Raw genomic sequence first — 20,251 nt, forward strand, 5'->3', positions numbered from 1 at the left:
TCTAAGACAGTTTTTTTTCACAAAAAAGTTATTAGATAGTTATTTCTTACCTTATCGCATTTAGCGACAATCTTTTTTCAAATTCTTTTCAACTCTTCTTACCGTGAGGTAATTCCTGTCTTTTACCATCATTGGTAAACCCTTTCTTTTTTACCTTCGGGTATTTCTTGTACCATTGCTGGTATTTTTCTGGTTTCTCTTTCTTTCCTTCTAACCATGGCAAATAAAAAAGTTAGTCCAGGGTTTAAAAGATGTTTGGATTGTGGCCATAAATTACCTACTTCTGATGCACATTCCCTATGTGTCTACTGCTTGGGTGAGCCTCACTTAACAGTTGGCCTTGCGGAATTTGTAATAACTACTGTAATAGGACAATAATTGAAAGGAAAAATAAATTAATATTGAAGGGGCTACTTAAATCTCCCTTTTCAGAGGCTATTTCTGGGTCAGAGGTTTCAACCCCTCCAAGATCTCATAAGAAAGAGTGATGAACAAAAAAAGGTCAAGTCCCTTCCTTCGTCTTCAGCTGGGGACTCTCAGGAACCAAGACCTAAGAAAGCTAAGCTTTCCAGTTCGGATATGACTTCTTCGACTCCAGCGCTTTTGGTGCCTAGACCTTCGGCACCGAGGCCATCGGCGCCATCTGCGAATTCGGCACCGACTAGTGTGCCCCATACTGCATTGGTACCGAGGAGCTCCTCAGTTCAGACTCCATTACAGGCACCGACTGTTCAGTCGATGCAAACTGGTATGACGTCGATGGATGTTTCGACGCCCATTCCTTTTTTGGCTCCGACAACTTACCCGGGACCGACTACCCTCTCAGTACCGACCATTCAGTTTTCGTCTCCGATGTTTTCAGCTCAGGCCTTGGCGCTGACAACCACTTCGGTACCGACCTCGTCAGTGCAGACCATGACTTCGGCACCGATGATTTCCTCGTTGCAGACACCAGTAGCTCAGATCATTACAGCTACATTGTTTTCAGTGCAGACCTCCCCCATGGTGGGCACCGAGCTTGCTCTGTCCTTGGATAGATCTGACTCTCCCTCAGCCATGTCCGTGAAATCCACTAGAAACCTCCCTGAACACATTGTGTTGTGTCTTGTGGATCAGCTGCTTTTGGCCAGAGGTATCCAGCCCCAGGACCTATCCTTCCTCGGGAGGTGATCACCCTTTACCAAAGACCCCTGCTTATTCTCCTTCATTGCCTTTGAAGTCCCTTGATACAGCACAGTCTTCCCCCCTACAGTTCACTTTATGGACCTCACTAAGGAGCTGCCATTGCCTTTGTGGCAGGAGAGTCTTGCCATGGCCCAGGATGTCAGCTGCGGTGTACGTACTTTGGCGTTTCACAGCCATCCAGGGACTCCGGGTTGACAGGCAGAGCCACTTGGGTGAGGGGTGACCCCTGCCGTGGTTCCCCACCCCTCTTCAGGTGGACCAGCCTTCCAGCTAATGGAGAAGACTCTTCCGTCGGTTGGCGATCCTGTGCAATCACTCTCCCCACACTCCTCTGGACCGCAATGTACACAAGCCGCTCCTAGCGGACACCGGCCACAAGGGCCTCAGGACATACTCCCACAAGAGACCCCTTTTGAGCTGTCTTCCCCAGCTTCTCCCTCTGAGGAAGTTTGTCAAAAGAGCTTGTGTAAGAGGAAGCACATGGACTCCACAGAGGAGTACCTTACTGAAGACACAGACTTTGATGATGGGGAAGGGTCCTCTCGATCACCCTCTGAGGTATCCTTTGGTGATATCCTTGAAATCCTTAAACAGAGAGGTGATTGGCAACCCTCTAACCCAACCTCTGAAGAGTCTGTGTTCCTGCAGGCCTTTCTTGCCCAGACCCCTACTTCCTGGGTTACTCCACCTGCCGACGAACTTGTCCGGCTCAGCATGCATGGAAGGCTCGTAACACTGTTGAGGCCATTCCCCAGAGGCCAGCTAAAATTTTGTCCCCTCCCGCTAGTGAACCCCATTGGTCCAAAGGTCTTCCTGTAGATGCCTTGATGGTGGCGGCCGCAACTAAAAAGGACCTGGCAGAAGAAAACTAGGCTGTTCAACCTCCCAACAAAGAGTCCTGGGCTCTGGACAGAATAGGGATGCATACCTTTGCATTGGTGACCTTTGTTGTCAGGTCCCTGAAACTGTATGACACATTGTACCAGGCTTCAAAGAGACTTAATTTCTGAGCTCTCAAACTTTGGCTGGAGCTGTGCCTGAGGAGGTCCGTGACAAAGTGGCCTCTCAGCTAGCCACCATTGAATCGATGTCTAACTTATCCATGCACCTGATATCTCACACATCAGAAGGAGCAGCTAGAGCGGTGGGTTCAGGCATTGTTCTGAAACTCCATGCCTGGATGCGTTTGTGTAATTTTGCGGAACCCTTCAAGGCTTCCTTTCTCAATGCTCCCATTGCACCCTCTTCGTTGTTCTGACCCAAGGTTAAAAGCACACTGGCCAGATGTGAACAGGATGGTAAGACCCTTTCTGCTGTGGGTGTCCGTTATTCTTCCCATCAACGGGCTTTCTCCAGAAACCAGAAGAGTGGGAAGATATGGCGCAAAAAGTCTCAAGGTTCTTTCCGTGACACACAGGCTGAGGTTCTCCCTTAGAGGCAGAAGGGGAAACTCTCAGGGAAGATGTCATTTTCAGGTCAGAGGGGGTCCGCGTAACCAGAGTTCCAGGGATTCTTTCCCTGGCCAATCCTACCAGTGCTCCTGAAGAGCAGCCCAACTGCTTTCCTCTGGAAGTGGTTGGGGGTCATTTCCCTGTGTAGCCTTCTGCCTGGCTAACCATTACCACCAATTCTTGGGTACAAAGGATAATAACCATAGGTTATCATATCCCCTTTGACCCGCTCCCCTAACAACCTTACCCAACATTCCACCCACTCAAAAGGAAGAAGCAGCATTAGAGATTTCAAAGCTGCTAAGAAAAAGAGTCATCCAAATAGTCCCTCCAGACCAGATAGGATCCGGATTCTACTCAAGACTATTTTTGGTGCCAAAAAAAAAAAAACGGGGACTGGTGACCAATTTTGAATCTCAGTGTATTGAACAAGTTTGTGAAGGTACAGAAATTCCGGATGGTCATAATACAGTCTGTCCTGCTTTTGGAAGAAGACGATTTGATGTGATTGATAGATCTTCAACATGCGTACTACCACATAAAAGTGGACAGACCATCAAGAAGATTCCTTCGCTTCTGTGCAGGAGCCAGTCATTACCAGTTCAGAGTACTGCCCTTTGGACTCTCTACAGCCCCCAGAGTGTTCACAAAGTGCATGGCAGTCATCACAGCTCACTTGCGACTGCAAGGATTCCAGGTGTTTCCATACTTAAATGATTGGCTCATCTCCGCCCCCACCAGACATCTCTTTAAAGAAGCCCGGACATACTCTCTTCTCACTGCCGAAAAAACTGGCTAAAATCCAATCTCAACCCATCTCTGTCCACAGAATTCATAGGGGTCATCTTGAACACAAAGAATTGCAGAGTATCCATTCCGGAGCACAGAATTGTAAGGATAAAGCAGCAACTGTTTCCAATCCTTTCAAGGGAAAAATCCACAGCTCATTCTGTTCTCCAGTTGTTGGGTTCCATGGCAGCCTCCATTACTGTTGTCCCCCTGGCCAGGTTTCACATGAGGCTTCTGCAATGGCTACTGCTCACCCAATGGTATCCCTTTCAGTACCCTCTTTCAGCCAAGATTCTGGTAACTCACAGGTGCAAGCAAGATTTAAATTTGTGGATGGCGCACAATCCGTCACAATGGTCTTGCCCCTTCTCCCCTCCAACAGCCCAAGGCTACAGTGACCACGGGCACCTCCCTGATGTAGTGGGGGAGCTATTCCAGGGACAAGACAGTTCAGGGTACTTGGTCTGAAATGGAGGCCCATCTGCATATAATTGTTCTAGAGCTAAGGATGGTGCTTCTGGCATTGCAAGCATTCCATCCCCTGCTGCCGTCTGGGACTATTGCAATACAATCAGACAACATGGCGGTGGTCTGGTACATCAACAAACAAGGTGAAACCAAATCTTACCCATTCTGTCGAGATGCCATGAGGATATGGCAATTGGTGATGGCTACCAACCACATTCTTCTAGCAACGCAGATTCCCGGGAGTTTCAGTGTGATAGCAGACAGACTCAGCAGGTGTATTCTACAGCCTCACCAGTGGTCCCTGAATCCTTTGATAGTGGTGGAGATTTTCAACCACTGGTGTCTTCCTTGCTGCAACCTCTTTGCATCCCTGACCAACTACAAATGCAGCAACTATTTCTCCCTGATTCCCCCTCCGGGACAGTCACCCAGGGATGCTCTATCGGGTCTACTTTATGCATTTCCACCTCTCCCCCTCATTCCTCAGTTTCTGAAGAAAGCCGTCGGTTGAAGAGCAAAGTAACCCTCATAGCACCATATTGGCCTCATCAGATTTGGTTCCCCTTCCTTTGGCCTCACCTACTAGATCAACCGTGGATTCTCCATCCAACTCCGGGGTTGATTTCCCATCCACAGAATCTGATTCACCCCAATTTGAACAACCTGAAGCTCACAGCTTGCCGCCTCCAATTCCGTTGATTGCCAGGCAGAATGATCTTTCATTGCCAGTACGTGACATTCTTATTGCAAGTCTTCCACCAGAATTACATATCTCAGCAAGTGGAAAAGATTTACTATTTGGCTGAAAGAAAAACAGGTATATCCCTTTTCAGCACCAGTGTCGATAGTACTGGAATTTCTGTCTACCTTATTTCAATCCGGTCTATCTGCCTCTACCATTCGAGTTCCTTTGGCCGCAATACCTAATTTTCATGATGGTGTCCAAGACTCTTCTCTTATGTCACACAAATTATGCAAGACTTTCATAAAAGGCATGAATCATCTAAAACCCTGTTTTAGAGAACCTACTCAGCCATGGGACCTGTCTTTAGTCCTACAAGCTTTGACAATGCCACATTTCGAACCAGCTTCTTCTTGTGACCTCAGATATTTGTCATGGAAAACCTTGTTTTTGGTCGCCATTACTTCTGTCAGATGTATCTCTGAACTTCAAGCCTTATGCATCAAGAGACCATATTTGATTTTTCATAGAGATAGTGTCATTGAGAACTAATCCTTCTTTTCCGCCAAAAGTGATCTCTGAAATGTCCATTAATCAAACTGTTGAATTGCCAGTTTTCTTCCCCAATCATTCAAACAGTGGAGAGTATTGCCTACATACCCTAGATATTCACAGACAAATTCACTTCTACTTGAACAGGATTAAGGCTTTTCATAAATCAGACCAGTTATTTTTGGCCTATTCTGGACCTAGATTAGGGTGTGCTGTTGCTAAGGTTACATTGGCTAAATGGTTAAAAGACTACGTAACCTTCATTTATAGAAAACATAATATCCCATTAACTACTACCATAAAGGCTCATTCTACAAGGTTGGTGGCAACTTCTGCTGCCTTCCGTGCCAGAGCCTCTTTACATGACATTTGTGCAGCTGCAACTTGGGCTAGTCCTCATGCCTTCATCAATCATTACAAGTTGGATTTCGCCCCCAGGGGAAGAGCATCTTTTGGTTCTGTGGTGCTCAGGAATGTCCTTCCATGAGAACCTCCCAGGAATAAAGGTAGATAGGGACTCTGTCCCACATGTAAGGAATGAACAAGGATTAACAGTATTAGATTAAGAAGTTACATCTTACCATAATGTTCCATCTGTATTGTTGAAACTTGTTCAGTCATTATGACCCTCTCTCTTTCCCCATCCTGAGGCTTTTTAGTTGATATCACCATCCGGTCCTGTTTGGTCATTTGACCAGAGGTAGTCTCTACCTTCTTTTGACTTGCGAACTCAATCTGAGGTAACAGGGAGAGGGGAATTCTGGGTAAGAGCTTAGCTTGAGAGTTTTTAGCTCGGGCAAGCTTGGGAGCTGGCCGGCTCGGTTCTGAGGTCGGAACCGACTACCCACACGTAATAACTGAACGAGGATCAACAATACAGATGGAACGTTATGGTACGACATAACTTCTTTTTCCTGATGAAGTGGTTTGCAGTTTGGATGAAAGAGCTAAATAAACATTGGTGTAAAGTATACATTTTGCTGCACTTTTTGAAAACTGTTAGTGTGTTTATTTCTGCAACTGATATCTCAGTTAACCTTGACAAATGAAATGTAAGAAAGCATAGCTTGAAAAGTATTCTTGGTCAGAAAAGAGATCCAAATGGACAAATAGTTTAGAAGTTTTCATCTTCATAATGCTTATCTCTGTGATGCTTGATCTTTGTTGCAGGACGTGAGTGACAGAATAGAAAAAGAGCAGCTAGATGGTCCAGTTGTTAAACAGCTTGAAAAAGGAGGAAGAAGTGTTGTGAAAATGGACTGGAGAGAAAACATCACTGTTCCTCTCCAAACAGGTAAGGTGGGAGGTAATTACTTTGAATATATATATATATATATATATATATATATATATATATATATATATATATATAAAAATTTTTTTTTACACAGGACTAATGAAACCCACACTACTCTCTCTCTGGTTTTCATTAGTATATGCAATACAGAGACAGTAGCAGTTCTAATTCTAACTTGGCTTTTGAAAAAATTATTGAATCTAATTGCTTCCCCAAAACTATACAGTTGATCTGTGTGTAGATATATATATATATATATATATATATATATATATATATATATATATATATATACATACATACACATACATATGTATATAATGTGTGTGTATAAATATGGATCCCTGTTGAAACATTGAACATTCATGAGAGTAAAGGTTAAAACACCAAACCCACATCATTGAAAACCCAGATGCTTGAACACTATGCTAGGATCACAAAATCTTCTTTTTTGCAAGGAAGCAACCCTGGCTGTGCCCACTCCCCCCACATTAATTAAATGTACAAACTCTGAGTTTGAGCAACAGTAGGGAAAGGGGCAAAACTCCAATCCCCACTGTACTATGATCCCACATAGTAACAGCCCATAACGTTTGAGCTTAGGGTTTTCTGTGATATGAGTTCACATCAAGACCTACCAGTAACAGCAGTATGTTCATATATTCTACTTCCATCTGGATCATCATTGTTCTTTTAATGTTGTCAAATGTTTGCCTCCCATCCACAAAACCACATTGGTCCATATCTATACATTTTGTCATCTCATTTGCCATTCTTTTAGTCGTTCTAGAAATAAACACTTCATAATCATGGTTTAGAAATGAAATAGGCCTATATAAACCAGTATCAGATGGGCCTTTACTGTTTTTAGGTATGACAGGTACCACAGCTTTTTTCCAGGATGTTGGTGCCTCCCCTCCTTTTAAAATACTCTTAAAAAACTTCCAGATCTTTATCAGTTTTTCCCTCTTAACTTTCAGACTTCCACTAGAATACCATCTATTACTGGAAACTTTCCTGTTGATTGGTTATACATCACTATTTTATCTCGTCTCCTTTTATCTTAACTGTTAGTTGTTCAGCTTCATCAACCTCTAACCTTGACATATAAATATTTCCATTTATGCCTTTTTTTTTTTATTTCTGCATGGCTCTACTTTATCCAAATTTTTTTTAAAAAATTCCAAAATATCTCTTAATACCCCTACAAGACCTCTGGTTATTTCTCTTGTAATAGGCTTTCTAAGTTTGGCAACAACCTTTTCTACTGCACATTGGCTAAGTCATTGTGCCAAAAGTTTTTGTACTGTGGAGCTAAGAAAAACAGTTGCTTAACAACAGTCTTTCTAAATTCATGCATATTATCCAGGTACTCCCTTGTTTTCTCTTTAGCACACTGCACTTGTTCCTCTGTTGTTCTGTGAGATTCCCTTTATTTTGTAATGCTTTAAACTTTGTTACCTCCTCTAAATAATTCTTATTACTTCTTAACCAGATCTTTTTTTCTACCCTCTTTTTATACTCCACTTTTATTTTATCCCACTGACTAGCTGTAACTTCTGGAGTACTTTCCATCTTCCCTGATAACTCCAGGATAGTTTCCACTACCCATTCCTTAAATTTCTCTCTTTTTAAAAGGTAGTTTGGGAAGCACCAGTGACTCGTACCCTGCATTTTTATCTTAGTAATTGCTGCAGGATCTGAAGTAGTTATTGGATCTTTGTCAAAGTTCTCAGTTAAATAGGCACTGTAATCCTCATCCCTTGCCAGTAGCCTCTTACTACTACAAATTGGTCATTATCATTTGTCCCTCTTCTATCACTACAGGAACTCTTCCAGCAGTTAATATAAGTATTCCTGTTTTCCCTTTTCCCTGATATTCTGTAGAATATCCATCCTGAAATATTTTCTTTATCAAATTCACATGCTGAGTTCTTTCCAAATGTATCTACTATAGCATCGCCATTAGCACTCTACATTTCATAATATAGTTAAGTATTCTTTCCTTTTTGTCTATACCTCTGAGACCATTCACATTTCAAGAAATTATGGACATTGTCGCCATTATGGTAAGAAGTCATTATTCCCAATTATTATATATAGCAGGTTTTTAGATTTCTAATTCAGGCTTTTGTGATACATCCATCCAATAAAGTTTGGCAGGTTAATCCTTTTCTACAGTTTTTTCATATTAACATTGGAACCTATGCCACATTTTACATGACATTTTGTTTTAATAAAAATCCTCAAGCAAAAGCCAAACACACCCCAAAACACCCCATAACCTATTAATTTAATACAAACACACATAAATATGTACATCTTCAAATAATGAAGTTTAACCTCCTAATAGTAACATTTGTGCTAAGTAAACAGCTGCTAACACAAGCCCTAGTTAACCTGAAATTGAGATTACCCATGCTAAGAAGCATGTTATTGCCTGTGCTTCTACTTACTGTAATTAGTGTCTGTTCTTTTTCTTTTTATCTGTATTCCCCCTCCTAGATGTGAAAATTGCTTGCATACTTTCAGAAGTTATTGACTTTTAGCCTTGAAGAAATCAGTGTTATGTCAGATTACTGGAAGCCATGTGTTGGACCAAAGCTGGAGCTTGAACTGCTTTTTATTGAACAGCCACAGGAGTCGCCCAAGTTAGTGTTTTCTCCAACTTTTCTAGCTAATTTTCTTTCAGACTGTCTTACTTTTTTCTTTACAGGAATCAGTGCAGTATATTTACTAGCCAGCAACTGAATTTTACTCACATTGACAGTATTTCTGGCTGCAGTTTCTCAGTTTGTTTTCACATTGGGAGAGATGAAATTGAGCTGTTGATCAGTGTGCAGTCATGGAAGTTTCTAGTTCTGGTGGTTTGATCCTTTCTATTATGTAATGGAGACAGTGTAGTGTAGTCCATCAAGTTAACATACAGTACATAGCTTCATGGTTTTGCACTTGTTTTTGCCTTTGACAACAGTCACCAGGTGTCGTCTTTTTGTTAACATTGTTAGGTCAGGAAGTTTATTCATGGTGAGAATTTGGCTTTCCTCAGTATTCATTTACATTTTACCACACCCCATTACATCATCTCTATGCTTTTATTTTACTTTGACTCCTGGTTCTTCTACCTTTCCGTCTTACACAGCTGGTGTTCATTGAACTTTTTACGCTGCCATAGCTTCTTTTCTTTGCTGTTTTTCTGGTTGATTTTACATCTTGCCACTAAAGCATTTAAGTTTGTTAACATAATTGTTTGGTTCCTGTGCTGAACAGTCACAGACCATGAATCTCCAAAGGGCCTTCCCCGGTAGGATACATACCCCTATTGTCCACTTAAGCAAAAACCTTATGCTTCATTTATGTACTGAAAGCTGAGATGAGTTAGAGGATAATTTGGGTTTCACTTTTTCAACAGTCATTTCAATTTTTACTTAATATATTTTTGTGTAGTGGAGTGTTGGAAGTTATTTTAGTGTATTTTTTATGTTAAAAACAATGAGCACCCCGAATTGCATGCTGGGTCAATCCCACTATTCTCTAAGGACTTCTTTATTGGGGGGAATGGAAAATAAGCTAAACAGTGGCTGCAGTTTGTTCACTGATAAAGGGCAGGAAAGATTGCCCATGAAACCCTTTTCTGCCGTTAGAATCTGTGTTTGGGTGATTAGGACAGACACTTAACTTCCAGTTTAGTTTTAAACTTTTTTACAACACCCATTTCATATGTCTGTTTGTGTCAGTGTCTTATTCCTGGATCAGAAAGGAACTCTGTAATTAAAACACTTCATTTTTCTTTTGCAGATCTGAGAAAGTATAGAACATATAAAGGAGGATCTGTAAGAGATCTGCTACGAGCAATGAGAAATAAGGTAAATTAATTTTGTACCAACTGCTTAATTACAATGATATGTGATCCTTCAAAAGCTTTGGGGATCTGCCAGTACTTTTGTTAGATTCTTCAGTTTATATTTTACAAGAAATGCAAAATAATACAGTATTTTAAAAGGAATGGTGTCAGCAAGAAGGGTGACAGCTGACAAGATGACATGGTGCAACTAGTGTGGACAGACATGTATGTCTGCATGACATATTTATTATTATTTCATTTATTTGTTAATTAGATAAGCCTTTCTGGGCACAAGTGCCTGTCTTCACTGGTAACTAAGAAGCACTTACTTGTTCAGTGGCCTTGTCACATTTACTTAGTATGCAGGCAAAGACTGAAGGAATAATATAGTGGGCTACCAGCAAAGAAGCTTGTTTTAGCCCATTGCCTTGGCCTTCTGTGTCGAACTTAGACACAGGAAGACATTATTGGGAGAGTCATGTCATGTCCTTTCAGTATAATATGCATAGCACCTTTATTTATAGGATAGGGTGCAGCATTTGGGGAATGGTATGGTATTGTGAAGAAATGTACTTTTATAGCAGAATGACAAACTAAAGCAGTGTGAGATGCTACATTGGAGAAGTAACAGAGCACCCCTGCTCACTTTTGCAAATGCGTAAGACTTAGTAACTGTTTTCTTATTTTTATTGACTGTATTATGTGTCTGTTATTGTATTAATTTCTCTTTTATTATTTTGCAGATTATATTATTTATTTGTTTGTTCAATCTGTGTTTGATATTCTCTGAGTTGTAATTTGAAATTTTGTTACTAGCAAGATATTTTCTCCCCATATCATCATCATTATCCCCTTTTTTCCCATTTACATGGGGTTGGGGTATCGTATTAACTGTCGCCAACTCTCTCAATTCAGTGCCAGTCTCCTGCCTTCTTCAACACTCATGCCTGCCTGTCGCAGATCTTTCACACAATCCATCCACCTCTTTGCTGGACACCCTCGCTTCCTCTTACCTTCTTCCTGTCTATCCCAAATCTCCCTCACCAGATTGCCTTCTGCTTTTCTACACATGTGCCCATACCATCGTAATCTGTTCTCTTTGATCTTTTCTGCAATTGGAGCTACTTTGGCTTCTGCTCTTATGTCCTCATTTCTTCGCCTGTCCCGCAGTGTGCATCCTACCACCTTTCTCAAGCACTTCATTTCCATCACCCCATATCTCAGTTGAAATAGTTTCTGCTTAACTGGACAGTCCATTTAATATATAATGTAGCTGTGTGCAGGTATATTTAACAATAGCAGTGTATTTTCAAGATGTCAGTGTAACAGTAAACCACCTTATCAGTGTCTACACCAGACAAAATAAAAAAGCAGGATCTTCTGCTTTTTTACCAGCTCAGGCCTTAAACGAAATAAGCAGTGACCTAGGTAGGAGTGAGTCTTCCTTATAATGTTACATGGCTGCACATTGTCTTTTGTTGTTTAAGCCAAAGTTCCTCCAAAATAAGAATCATTATGGTAGAGAAATATTCCCTCTTACATGCGAGTCAGACATAATAGTATATCTGTTGTGATCCATGTGCTAATTGACAGAGGCAGCTCCTAAACGTTTTATCCCATGCATGGGTCCCCCTCAAATTATCTGTGATATGTTCCCAGTTATTCTCATTAGGGGTAGTGTATAATTATTGACCATGTGATGGGTAAGGCCATTCTAAAACTAAGGTTATTTAAAGCACAAAAAGGGAAGTTGGCTAGGCTTAAAGTGGCCCGCAAGGGCAGCTAGCCTAGTGCTTTTACCTATGCACCTATAACAATAAATATGAACATGTATTCTGATGGGTCCATGTAAATGCCTTTTTGATGTTTATGCTTATGAGGATTTTCTGTGTTATGTTTTTAATTGCTGTTTTATTTCCAAGTAAAAGTTAATTATGCTAAAAAAAAAGAGCAAAAAAAGTTTGACAAATTTAAAACGGAGAGATGCCTTGAATACTTGACTTTAAGCACAGCAGTAGTTGTAGAATATATTTTGCATGTCACAAATATCTGGGTGACTATGATACTAAAATAACACGAACAGAAAAAAATAAATACTAGTATGAATGTCTTGGGAGATACTGATGCTTTATCTAGAGAGAGAAAATTACTGGGCAACTAGTGAAAAAGCCTGCTAGTAAGGGAAAAAATGTAAGTAATGTACAAAAAATTATTATTAAGGCAGTAGTATAACTCGAATAACCTGACTTTATAAATGCTTAATATAAGAAATATGCAAACTTAATGCCATGGGGTGGACATAAATCTTACATTTCAAAATCCAAGGTGATTATGGTTGACCAAGAACCCCCTAACTAGAGCTCTCCCTGTTTTGGAAGCTGAAAAAGTATTTAAAAAGTGAGTTAAAAAGTTTCACGTCTGGGACAAGTTCAGTTATTGGCTAGCAATTAGTATGTTTAAATCTTAGCAAAGAAATAAATCTGGGGGGAAAAATAGGAAAAGATAAAAAGTTCTGGATGTGAAGACGATCAAGGTCAATCAGCAAGAAGCAGACATATGTTAAAGATAAGTGCAACAGATGGTGGCTTTCTGTAAACTAGAAGAAAAAAATAGACTAGATATACTCAAGTATTTAAAGTAAGTGGGACTTTGGAGACGATACAAAAACAAATGAAAATGTCTTAAAAAATAAAAGACATCAGTCTGATAAGCTGCTAACTTTGAAGAAGTCAAACTGGATATGAAGAAAAGAATGACAGCAGTTGAGGTATCGAATGAAAATATCTGTCTGAAAATGGTAGGTCAGGAAGATAGAGCACAAAGGTAAAAACTTGAGGCTTTCTGCAGTACCAGATAAGTTTTAGGGAGTGGCCTATATTAACTTAATAATAGCATAAATAAGTAACTCAGCTGATGTTGCAGAGGAGGATTTGTTAATTAAGAGGGTACATAGCATTAATGCTCCTAATTTAACCTCCAGAAAGTAGCAAAGACCCATATTGGTTAAAATGCAGTCATGCCTGCAGTACAAAATGCAGCAGCTGGAGATGCTTATGTCAAAACTGTGGCAGAAAGGAAAGGTGTTGAGCATTGGTGATGCCAGGTTATTTGTGGACATTTTTTTATGATATTCAAAAGATGAATAAGGAAATAAGTTTGTTCCAGTCATAGAGTCGTCTTGACGTTGGAGTGAACTTCAAGCTGCTATAACCAGCGATCTTCAGAATAGTTCTTTCCAGGTGAGTCAGAAATGTATTTGGAAGCATATCTGGCTTTGGTGGAAATAAATCATTCTGGACCCCACATAAATAAGAGAAGGATGAAAAAAAAAAAGACTGTGCCATTGAAACAATTTCCCTCATTCCAGAAGAAGATGCTGGGACACAGAAAAGCCCAGGTGTGGATTAGAAGAATTAGAAGAAGCTTGGATTTGAATTTGATGCTGGTACTGTGTGAACATGAGGAACAGTAAGAAGACTAACAGGCAAGATAAGGGGATGTACTTGTGATGAGAAAGACCTCAGTTAAGAGATGTTCAAAGCCTTTGCTCTGCGACTTCTTCAGTGCATCTGTTACAGGGATAGCAGTTTACTTATAGAAGGGCAATCAAGGCAATGTTTAAGCATTTTTTACAGAATCATCACATTTTAAAACATTTCACAAGTGCAACTATATTAATAGAAAAGAAACAAGGCAAAGTGATATCTGTCATTGTTTTCATGTGGTGTGTGCATGTTTTCTTCTTAATTTTCATTCATTCCGACATTACATAAATTGCCCAGTTCCTGCCTACCCTTAAACCGTAAATAAGCACAAAGTCACAAAACTATTTTTTTCACAAGGCTAGTAAGTGAATTTTTCACAAAGTACTAGATTTTAAATTAAATGTTAGCTAAATATATGCAGGGTTTTTTTTTCTTAACTTGGGAGAAGGAAATACATTACACTTAGATTAGTACTATTGTGTTTATATGCAAGCCCTGTCAGAATGCATCTCAGCAGGAGTACTCCTATTTTTAGGCAAGTACCAGTACAAGTAGTCACTGTAGTGAAACCGATGTTCCAAGGTTTCTGTTCTTTAAATTTTGTAGAGATCTTTTGTATTAGAAAAAGATTTGGAGAAGATTAAAGTGACTTGAACAGTTTGGGAAAAAAAATAATGTGAAGAAGAAAACATTTAAAACTACAACTAAATAAAATTCATGTTGGTGAAGTGCCATAACGTATACATAAGCTGTTAGCAGGAACAATGTATGTGCCAAAATTGACATGTATTATAAATGATTTGTAAGTTTAAAATAGAATAGCTCCTTTACATTTTTAACATGGAATGAAAATGGCCTTACAGGAACAAATAAAGCAAGGAGTAGTGAAATGTGTTAGGAAATACAGGGTGCAAATTGTCACATTCCAGGAGATGCATTTGGCTGTAAATTAACGTATCAGTTTGATAAAAAGAGGATTTCGGTGTGGATGTTAAGCAGAATATCGGAGGAGAAAGGAAAAGGAATGTTGTTGTATTGATGGGAAGATGTGCTTTAATTGTGATAGAAGAGGGGGAAAAAGATAATAGACAATGTGTGGCAGCAAGAGGATACTGTAAAGGAAAGACATTTACTTTGGTGTGCATCTGTATTTTCCCTAGAACTGCAGTTATGAGCTTAAAAGGATTAATAGAGAAATGATCAATTTTGAGCAAGGCATTTTATTTCTTGGTGGTGACTGGGATTAAGTTTGTAACACTGATGATGTGCCAGGGGGCCCATGAAGAGAAACTGTAACTAGAAAAGGTAGATTTTTTTTAAGTAGTACATAAAAGTATTCGTATGGTGGATGTTTCAGGAGCAGTTGTTCTGAGTAAATGTACGTATTATTCTCCATAATGAAGTACAGTTGTGTACACTTACCATAAATGTAGATGTTCGAGTGTATTCACTGTTGCAGTCATCACCTGTGGGTTATCACTGCTGTGGTAGCCCTCGGCCGGCCCAAATACCAGTGTCAGTGTTTTTCTGTGTCAGCTGCTGTCACTTGCTGACTGACATCAGGTCATCAGTGCTATAAAGCAAGGCAGATGATGCCATTACATCAGTTTTTCTTGCCATAACCAGTCAGAAGCCCACGTAATATGGTAAAGTGGTCCTGGTGGCTAAATGCCACCTTGAGAAGCTTATGTCTCCCTAAAGAAAGAAGATACAAGGAGGGAAGGAAGGAGGGAAACCAGGACTGTAACAGTAAATACACTCTAACCTCTACATTTATGGTAAGTGTACACAACTGCACTATGTTCTTCGTGTTTCACTGTTGCAGTCATCACCTGTTGGAAGATTCCCAAAGCTGAGAAGAGGGGGTGGTAGGATTAGTAAGAGACCTACGCCTGGGTCAGCATGCCCTGCAGAACTGCAGAGGCAAACCCTGCCTTAGCCTTAGAAAATAGAGGTAGGTGGTAATGCTTGGTAAAGGTATGGTCAGAAGTCCAGGTAGCAGCTTGCAGGATGTCCCTGGTGGGAACTCCTCTGAGGAATTCTGTGGCAGTGGAGGCTGCCCTAGTGGAATAGGTTCAAACATATTTAGGGGTGGGTTTCCCATGTAATCTGTAGCAGAAATGTATACAGCTTGATATCCATTTGGAAATGGTTTGCTTGGAAATGGGCTTCCCCTTTGCCCATGGGGCAAAGCTGACAAGTAGTTGGTCTGTTTTCCTGAAGGGTTTAGTACAGTCCAGATATATCTGAGCTGTCTGTGCACGTCCCGCAAGTGCAAAATTCTTTCCCCCTTGTTTTGAGGGATAGGAAAGAAGGTGGGTAGATGTATGGTCTGATTGAGAGTCACATTAGATATCACCTTGGGCATAAAGGAGGTTTGAGACCCTGTCTGCATGGAAAATTATGAAGGGCTCAATGGCCATCAGTGCCTGAAGTTCTGAGACCCTTCTGGCTGAGGTGATAGCTAGGAGAAAAGCAGTCTTCCAGGAAAGGTACCTTAGTTCAGCTGAAGCAGCAGGTCCGATGGGTGGTAAGGTTAGTTTTTCCAAAACATAATTTACGTCCCAGGCTGGCATGGGTGGCCTTCTGGGAGGTCTGATATTAGAAGTCCCTCTGAGGAATTGTTTAATCAAAGGATGGGAGAACAGGGGCTTATCTGTGTCAAAATGAGCTGAAATGACTGAGGCGTGGATTTTGATAGAAGAAAGGGAGAGGCCACTATTAAGTAGCTCCGCTAGGTAGTGCAGGGTAAGAAGGATGGAAGGTTGTGCGGTATTGCCCCATCTGGACTGGCTCCAGGAGCAGAATCCTTTCCATTTTCCTGCGTAAGATTTTCTGGTGCTGGGCCTCCTGGCCTCTGTGGTAATATGTAGGACCTGTTTGCTTAACTGGGGCCCCTTGTTTACCTTTAGAGTATTAGCTATGCTGATAGTTTGGGAGTCTGTATCCCCCCCCAACCTGAGTCAAGAGGTCTGAGATCAGGGGAAGCTGCCTGGAAGGCTGTAATGTCAGGCTGAGCAGTAAGGGGGTACCAGTGTTGTCTGGGCCAATCTGGAGCAATGAGGATGGCCTTTGGTCTCTCCTCCCTTATTGTGATCAGTACCTTGGGAATAACACGCAATGGAGGGAATGCATACACAAAGAAGGGTGTTCCAAGGGAAGGTCAAGGCATCCACCTTCCACGCTAGGTGGTGATACTCCCTGGTACAGACTTTTTCCAGCTGATGGTTGAGATGCAAAGCAAAGAGATCCATCTCCGGAGTCCCCCACTCCTGAGTGATTTGTAAAAAGATTTTTCTGTGTAACTGCCATTCATAGGGGTCCAGTAAGTTTCTGCTTAAGTTGTCTGCCAGGGTGGTGTTGATCCCTGGTAGGTATTGGGGTATTAGGTGTAATCCCGTGGAAATGACGGTCAGCCTGAGGTTCATGGCTAGCCTGCACAGATGGTAAGATTGGGTCCCTCCCTGTTTGTTGATGTGACACATTACTGTGGTGTTGTCTGTTTTGATAAGGAGACCCCCTGCCTTGATATGGGGTCTGAAGGATGTCAGAGCCTTTTGTACTGCCATAATTTCCTTCTGGTTGATGTGTAAGGGAAGGTGCTGGGCATCCCAACGACCTTGGGTGCACCTGCCTTCTAAATGAGCACCCCAAGTAATGTCTGCGGCATCTGTGGTAATGGTCTGCCTCAGTTGGGCGAAGGGTGAAGGGAAGACCCTTGTTCTTGGCACAGGCCCCTGCCCACCAGAGAAACTCGGCCCTTATACAGGGGATCAGAGGGAGATAGGTCTCTAGAGATTGAAAGTGCTGACACCAAAGGTTCTTTAGATACCACTGAAGTATTCTCATGTGAAGCCTGGCCAAAGGAATTAGAAGGATGCAAGATGCCATGTACCCCAAGGCTTGCAGAAACTTAAGGTGAGTTCTGGAAGCCAGACGGGTAAAGTAGAGAGGCAGGACGCGCTGCTTTTCTGGGGATAGGAAGGCCATTTGAGATGCTGTCTCCAGCAGTGCTCCCAAGAAGATGATCTTCCTGGAGGGTGTTTGCTTTGATTTCTTCTCGATTGGTTTACCCTAAGGAGGTTAGGAGGGTTTTGACAAAGAGGAGGTCCTTGAGTAGCTTTTCTTTGCACTCTGCCTGAATGAGGCAGTCGTCCAGATAAGGGTAAATCTGTATGTTTTTCTGTCTTCAAAAGGCTATGGCCGGGGCTAAGCATTTGGTGAATACTCTGGGAGCAGTGGATAAGCCAAAGGGTAGCGCAGAGAACTGAAAGTGTTGTGAGCCTGCTCTGAAGCGAAGAAATTTCCTGCAGGATTCCCTTATGGGGATGTGGAGGTAGGCATCTTTTAGATCTAGGGTAACTAACCAGGCATTTCTTGTCAGCATAGGCAGCAGCTGTTGCAAAATTAGCTTTTGAATTTGGGGGCCACCAGGAAAGTGTTCAGAATGGATAGATCCAGGATGGGGCACCAGGTGCCCTCTTTTCTATGAACAAGGAATAGTCTGGAGTAAAAGCCTTTGCCTTTTTGATCTGAGGGGACAGGTTCTACTACCCCTTGGGAAATGAGAGTTTGGACTTGTTTCAATGCCTCTGCCTACGGATTTGGAGGCAAGTCTGGGTACCCTCTTGGAATTTGGGGTTCGTTGAAGGAGAATTTGTATCCCTGAAAAATTATCTTTAAGACCCATTGGTCCTTTGTTACAGAAAGCCAATTTTCTTTCATGAATGAAAAGAGGGTAGAGGGGGGAGAGGGAGTCATTGAGAGTTTTTGCCATAGAGAAATGGCTTAGAACACACTGCCTTTGGAGCAGAAGTGGTCCACTATTTGGTTCTCTGCTGTCCCTGGGATAGGAGCCTGGGTGGTCTGTCCCTGTGGGGCTTACTTTGCCCCTGTCTGCTAGGTGCAGGAAAAGGACCAGTGTTTTGAGAGAAAATTCCTGTTGAACCTAGGAGGTTGAACCTGAAAGAAATCTTTTACTATATGCATAGATTTTTCTTTGTCTTCCATCTTTTTAAGCACTCTTCTGCTTTTACTCCAAACAAGTGGTCCGTATCCAAGGGTGCATCAATTAATTTAGATTTGACATGATCAGGGGGAGGTTGTTCCTTCAACCATGCTCCTAATGACAGATCCTGAAACTGCTGCCCTGCTTGAGGCTTCTAGGGTGTCGTATCCACAGTGTAATGAGTGTTTGGACACTTGACAAGTAGAGTGCAGTAAATCTGCTAACTCTTTCAAATTGGCACAGTCAGGAAAAGTTGAAATCTTTTTCTTTAATAGTTCCAAAGTGTGTTGTTGATATTTTAACATGTGGAACTGACAGCTAAGGTTGTAGAGGTGTATAATTTTTTTTACCCCATCTGTCCAGAGCTCTGGAATCCTTGTCTGAAGGAACAGGATTATTTGCAGAACTAGCCTTAGCTCCTTTTGGTCCCTATGTAAAGACTTCTGGGTTTGCAGCAGGATTTCTGTGCAGGTGTTTGTGAGAATCCAGTACTCTGTAATACCTGTCAGGTTTACTGGGAGCAGGTGGGAGGGAGTCAGGAGCTAAGCTGCATTCAAGGAAGACATCATCCACCACCTCTAAAATAGGGGGGGGTGGCCAAGGGTCTGTGCTGGGGCAGGTCTAGAAACTCTCTTAGTCTTTTCTTAGTCTGAGGGAAGTCCTGGGATCCCCAGTGGAAATGTTCCCTGAGGGCGTGAAGGGTTTCCCCAAAGTAAAGATCTTCTGGTGGAGAGGCAGAAGGAATGGATTCCTCTGCATCTGAATCCTCATAAGCAGTTAGAGGTTGTTGTTCCTCTTCAAAATCTGAATAATCAAACTCCTCAGAATCCTGTTCTGTCAGCATTTTAGAAGGGTCTCTTTTCCTTTTAGAACTTGTGGCCTGACTACCCCTGATAAGGGAGATAAGATCCTCTGCCATTTTAAGTATTTGAGCTTGGGGTGGTGGAGCAGGAGAAGGATTGTGGCTAGAGGCAGATTTCCTAGGAGTAGCCTTGCTTCTAGGCCTAAGAGTATCCATCGGTCTGAGAGAAACTGTAGTTTGATGAGAAGACATTGGTTTTTTGTCTAGATTCGGTGGTGCGAGAAACCTCCTCGGAAGCCAGTGCCTGTGTTGCGGCTCCAGACTCAACTGAGGCAGTCAACCAAAGGCTCAGAAAATGAAGATTTCTGCAGCATAACAGACTCTGAAAGGGTCTCGGTAGAGGCCTGTGAAAGTATTGGATCGGGCATCAGGGGCTACAAAAGCCACCTCACTGAATTCCGGAGGACTGACAACTTGTTTAGCGGTCAATTCGTCAGAAGGCTTAGCCTTGTGTGGTCTGTCTCTATCTTTACGTTTTTTTTTTTCAGAATGTCTTCGGATTGTTGGCTGATGAATGCCATTTCGGAAAGCGAAGATGGAAGATGAAAATACCTGGCTACAAAAAGAGCTCTACGACAAATTGTTCTTGCATTAAAGAGGGCACAGAACCGGCAATGGTGAATGTCAT

At 41.7% G+C, this 20,251-nt stretch overlaps 1 protein-coding gene across 1 annotated transcript in view; it reads left to right on the top strand.

Moving 5' to 3' along the window:
* ERN1 (endoplasmic reticulum to nucleus signaling 1) overlaps positions 1 to 20,251 on the top strand; it is a 1,214,209-nt gene that overhangs the window by 1,177,424 nt on the left and 16,534 nt on the right. Inside the window, exons 20-21 of the mRNA XM_044070452.1 lie at positions 6,298 to 6,421; positions 10,223 to 10,290. Coding sequence (XP_043926387.1) covers positions 6,298 to 6,421; positions 10,223 to 10,290 — 192 coding nt within the window. The remainder of the gene's footprint in view (positions 1 to 6,297; positions 6,422 to 10,222; positions 10,291 to 20,251) is intronic.

The sequence above is a fragment of the Protopterus annectens genome, chromosome 4.part1, assembly GCF_019279795.1.
Source record: "Protopterus annectens isolate FY-2018-M chromosome 4.part1, PAN1.0, whole genome shotgun sequence".
NCBI lineage: Eukaryota > Metazoa > Chordata > Ceratodontiformes > Protopteridae > Protopterus > Protopterus annectens.